This window comes from Lycium ferocissimum, chromosome 9 (genome assembly GCF_029784015.1).
Source record: "Lycium ferocissimum isolate CSIRO_LF1 chromosome 9, AGI_CSIRO_Lferr_CH_V1, whole genome shotgun sequence".
Lineage (NCBI taxonomy): Eukaryota > Viridiplantae > Streptophyta > Magnoliopsida > Solanales > Solanaceae > Lycium > Lycium ferocissimum.
In genome coordinates this window covers 14646162-14651462 of record NC_081350.1, presented here as the reverse complement: position 1 = coordinate 14651462, position 5301 = coordinate 14646162, and the positions used below count along the sequence as shown (strand labels likewise).

The 5301-nt window shown below is 34.7% G+C and overlaps 1 protein-coding gene across 1 annotated transcript; it reads right to left on the bottom strand.

Moving 5' to 3' along the window:
• Positions 1 to 275: 275 nt before the first annotated feature.
• On the bottom strand, positions 276 to 2132 carry LOC132069241 (uncharacterized). Its single transcript, XM_059462652.1, has 2 exons — positions 1805 to 2132; positions 276 to 931 (listed from the first exon to the last, which is right to left on the bottom strand). The coding sequence occupies exons 1-2, from the start codon at positions 1892 to 1894 to the stop codon at positions 473 to 475; spliced, it is 549 nt and encodes a 182-aa protein (XP_059318635.1). The 5' UTR covers positions 1895 to 2132; the 3' UTR covers positions 276 to 472.
• Between the last annotated feature and the right edge of the window lie 3169 nt (positions 2133 to 5301).

Sequence of the window (5301 nt, the reverse complement as noted above, 5' to 3'; positions counted from 1 at the left end):
AATGGAGTGTACTGCACATACGTAACTCAACCCAAAAGGTGGCTCATGAGGTGAGGATTGTGTAAAATCCATAAAAGAAGACCAATTCACGTCCCCAAACAATGTGGAACAACTTAATAGCTTGTGGTCTATTGCTTTCCAAAGACATGTGAAAAAATGCAGATAGAAAAAAAAAATTAGAGAGCATTAAGAAATAAGGTAATTACAATAATATAATGCTTGTTAAGGATATCATAGAGATGTCCTTAATGCACAACTAAATATTTGTCTGAGAGTTCGTTGTTTAACCATAAGTAGCCACAACATTGTTAACAAGGTCTCGAGATAATTACAATTTATGCACCTAGAGAGTATCTACTGGTTGCTGCTAAGCAAATCATAGATTCAATGTTTAAATATAGTATTAAAACATGAGCAATGAAAAATAACCATGTCATTTTCTTACCGAAATTTATCTCTAAGTTAAACAAGTTCAAGATTGTTTCATTGTAAGGTCAATTCTGGGAGCACAACTAGAACTTCTTGAAATCTTGGACGTAGGATATTGCTTCTTCTCCTTATTTTCATGACTTCTCCTTGCAATGCTTCTCATGGCCATTGTGAAAGAGAGCTTTGGGTTGAGTCTTGTAGAACTATTGAACTCTTGGCAGAACTTTCTATGTGAACTCACAGCTTCTTCAATGGCTACTGGTGATCCCCGTTTTAGTCCTTCTTTTACAGCCTCAGAACAAAGGCCACACACCCATTTTCCTGCATATGAATCTTTAATTCTTTCAATGTAATCTCGAGTACATTCCTCTCGAAGGCCACAGCATTCGCATTGTGCTTGCATAAGTACTTCATCAATTGTGCTAATGTTCTCAAAGTCTTTTTCAATTTTATTAATTTCAACAGATACATCTGATTCCGCCTTCCTTAGCACTTGTCCACTCTAATCAGAAAGTAAGATTTCAATTCATTAGTTTACGGGCAAAAGAAACACAGTGGTTTTTGTTGTAAAATATATCCCACATACACAAGAATAATATTCACGTTAAATAACAAACAAGAACGAAAGAATATGGATCTCACAATTTTCTCTTTGAAATGAAAACCAAGAAAACGTCGAACGCTTAATAAATTGTTTAATTTACACTATCACAGTGTAGAACTTACTCTAAAAGTATCGCGAGAAAAATTCTCATCCCACGTCGTGTGTTCTAGTGGGGTCATTTCTCTTATTAATGTTGACGAATTAGGGGATCAATGAGCTCATAAATCTTCAATGAGCTCATAAATCTTAGTTTGAATGGGAATGAACTTTGATATGATCAAGACATATATTTCAGCAAGAATTTTCGAGAATATGTGAATCGCTAATTTACGTAAAATGGCTTAATCTACATAGTGAGTGAACAAAAAAAAATTAAAAGAAGAAACATATTTTGCACTTTAGAACAGCTAAAGCTTTTTTATGCAAATATATAGGTCAAGACAAAACTGTCTGCATTTAATCAGGCAAATAATTATGTATACATCAACCAGCGTTTATTCAATTAGACAACATGCATTGGAATACTTCTAATCTTTTCGCTTAGAATAAACCATTTTACACAGCATACATAGATAACATTATGACTCTAAATTGATCTTTACACTGAAAGCATGCACAAAATCACTTCAGAAGTATCTCCGCCCTTAGGCATAGAGAGACAGAGACAGAGAGAGCATCTCCTTTTTGTGTGTGCGCGCGCGCCTAAGTATGTGTGTGCATTGTTGTGATTGTGTGTGTATGTGTATGAAACCCAAAATCACTTGGTATTACCATGATAGGAAAGTTCGTTCTTCCAAGTGCTGCAGCTACAATATCCAATGCTACATATACAGAGAGAAAGAACTTTTGCTTACCCATCATCTCTCAAGTGCTATATATAGGTTTCACTGACTTGATGATTATAAATGAGAGATCCAAAAAGGTAAATGAATCTTATATAAAGAACAAGTGAAACATGAACATATAGGTACTTGTTAATGTATTTTAGAAACTTTCTTGTTCATGAGTGGATAGGAACTTCCTAATTAATTTTAGAAACTATCTTTCTCATGCTAAGGGTGACTACCTTTATCGGTAAGAAAAAGGGAAAAAACCATCTATAACTAGTAGTAGTCCTTTTTTAACGAAATGCTAAGTTCACTTGCCACGCTTGCATTAATGAGATAGTTGTCCAATTAAGGCTTTTGGGTTGCAAGTTGCAAGAGATAGTTCTTATATTTCCATTATATGAAAAAGGTAGTACTCTAGGTAGCATGTGACTTACAAGAATTTTGCGACTAAAAATCTGTGAGTTTTTCAAATTTATGGAATTTTATAAAATTGGACAGACTCGTGAGAGAGTTGATTGTATATGTATTTGTATAATTAATATATTCGTGAAAGTTTGTGCATGAATGTCTGCATTTTGGGTGAAGGATTAACATGAATACCATGTGAATTCCTGTATTAAAGCACAGCCTAGCCATAGGAGCTAAGAAGCTAAAATTTCGATGAGCTAGCACTGCGAAAAAATCCCTTACCAATTGAAATTAATATTCACTTATCAAAATTAATTAGAGATGCTTAGCATGTTAACATCAAGAAAATACGCGTTAATTACTCCCACATTTTGTCGTATTGTGGGAAAACCTCATGTTGATCACGTCTATATATAGGGAAGAAAACCAAGTAGCTGATAACTTAGCCAAAGTAGCACAACTTTGAGTGCTTGTGAAGATTTTATTGTAATTTTCGAATCCCCTAGGCCTTTTGCTATAAAAAATATATCTTGCCTAAGACATATTGCTGATCTTTGATTTTAGTTTGAAAGTGGTTTTTTTTTTTTTAAATTTAGCTAAATCTGTTGGATTAGGATAATTGTTTAGGTGTTCTTAGTTACTCCGTCTGTTTCCTAATAAGTAGTGTTTTTAACTTGGGGATACCCATTAATAAAATTACTTATTTCTAGAAAGTAAGAAGTGTTTTTACGGATTTACCATTAATCCAATGTCTTGAGAAAGAAGTAAGCTCTTTAATGATTTTTTGGTTATGTAAAACTCCATTTATTTAAATAAGGGTAAAATTGAAAGAAAAAAATCAATTCCTTCTTGATTTTATGAAATTAAATACCACATATTTAAAATAAAATGAAAAGATAAAAACACCACTTATTATGAAAACGAAAGGAGTACTATGCAAAATGCAATGAGCAGCGTGAAAGGATTTTGATGAAGAGCTTAGGTTCTACTAACCCACGGTACAAAAAACTATCGATATAATTAGATTATTGAAAATATATTTACATATAATTTTACTTAATAAATTAATAGGTAATAAAAAATAAATTATAAACAATTTGCTACGGCACATCAAATTATACGCACTAACCACAAAGTCGCACTCGCAACTCGCAAGCGGTTTGATCTAATAGCCCGATCCCTAATTTTAAGTTTTGACGCTCAATTTAGAATAAGCCTGTCAATTGGGACGGGTCGGGCCGGGACGGCCCACCAAGCCCGGTTCATAACCGGCCCGGCCCCCCAACTGGGTAAGAGGGTGGTGGGCTGGGCTAGTGGAAAAAATTAGGGGCCGTCGACATGCCATTTAGCCAAGAGTCTGCCCACCAATAGCTCGGGTTCTGGCCCACTGGGGGCCCGACCCGACCCACTTCGAATTAATTTAAAAAAGAAAAAAAAATTATTTAAGTGGTATGTTTGTGTATATCTTGTATCTGTTAATGGTATATTTGTGTATATCTTGAATATGTTGTTGGAATGAAGACTCCCAACGGCTATTCAAGTGTTAAAAATTATAAAAAGTTGAGAATGTGATATAGGACTACATAAGTAATTTAAAATAAAACTTCAAACTTAAATTGATAACATTGCAAATTCAAAACATACAAACTTGAATGGTTAACTTATTACAAATGAAAAGTTCAAAACACTAGCATCAATGGAGAAATTTATAGAAGAGATAAACTTCAAAGTTCAATTTTATGCCATTTGTCCAAGTGCCTACGTAACGGACTCTAAGAGACTTCAAAAACCGGTTCAGACTTATGGAGATATATTTGACTACAATGTCGACATTTAACATGTTCCTCGTCTACTCACTCAAAGTGCAACCACACAGGACTTGAAATTGATCTTCGGACTGGAGGAGGAGGTGGAGGATTATCATTATCCATTAAATTTAAATTTTGAAATTTGAACTTGGAAGTTGGAAGAGAGAGAGAGAGAGAGAGAGAGAGAGAGAGAGAGAGAGAGAGAGAGAGAGAGAGAGAGAGAGAGTACGAAATTTAGAGAAAGAGAAGAGTAGGGAATTGTGAGACAATATGGAGAAGAATGAATGATATTTATAGATTGAAAATAGGGCTAAAGTATAATTTAAGGAACTTGATGGTTAAAATAAAGTTGACAACAACTAGATTTTAAAGTATCAAACTTAATAAATTTTAGTATTACATTTTTTTTTTAAAATAATTAAAATCCGCCCGGCCCACTTAGCCCACTATACCCCTACCCGTAGGGTCGGGGCCAACACCCCTTTCCCTCCTCCAACCCGGCCCCCAACCCGGCCCACTAACTATGGCCCGGCTCGGCCCGACCCACTTGACAAGCTTAATTTAGAATTAGAGATTTTAAACAAGTCAATATAATAATTTGGAACTTTTTTGAGGGGTTCGTGTTGGGAATAAAAAAGACCCGTAAAAATAATATTATCAGTATTAATGATAAATGCGGAATAGTTAGTTATGGTTAAATCAACAAGAATTAAAAAAAAAAAAAAAAAGACATCAAGATTTTACGTGGAAACTCTTCTGAATAAGGGAAAAATCACGGCCCAAGAGGAGCAACTGATATCACTATAGTAAGGAATTTTACACTGTGTAGTCATGAGTATAAATACTTCAAAGACCACTATACACTCAAAAGAAATAACACTCTTTTGGTTTTCCCACCTCATTACAATATCGCTCACACTCTATTTTTCTTCATAGACTATTTTCTTACATAGTCTATGGTATACCTCACTCCGCTCTCTAAATACTCAGATGTATTTGTCTGAGATTGGTGTGTTTGTAAACTGATCAAGGGCTCCCTATTTATAGGGATGAAGAGTGCCAATTTTTTTTCTTGGCATTGGTTGGCCGGTACCAATTTTTCAAATGTGGTGTCTGCCAAAAGAAAATGTTGCAGACTGTTTTCATACATTTTGTCAAAGGGAGAAAACATATCCCTTAAATCATGCATGTGGACCCCACAAATCTCCCCCTCCGCATCCAT

Coding starts and splice junctions, on each gene's coding strand:
- LOC132069241 (XM_059462652.1), bottom strand. CDS start 1,894: ATGATGGGTAAGCAAAAGTTCTTTCTCTCTGTATATGTAGCATTGGAT. Junction 932..1,804: donor GAACGAACTTTCCTATCATG/GTAATACCAAGT, acceptor CTTTCTGATTAG/AGTGGACAAGTGCTAAGGAA.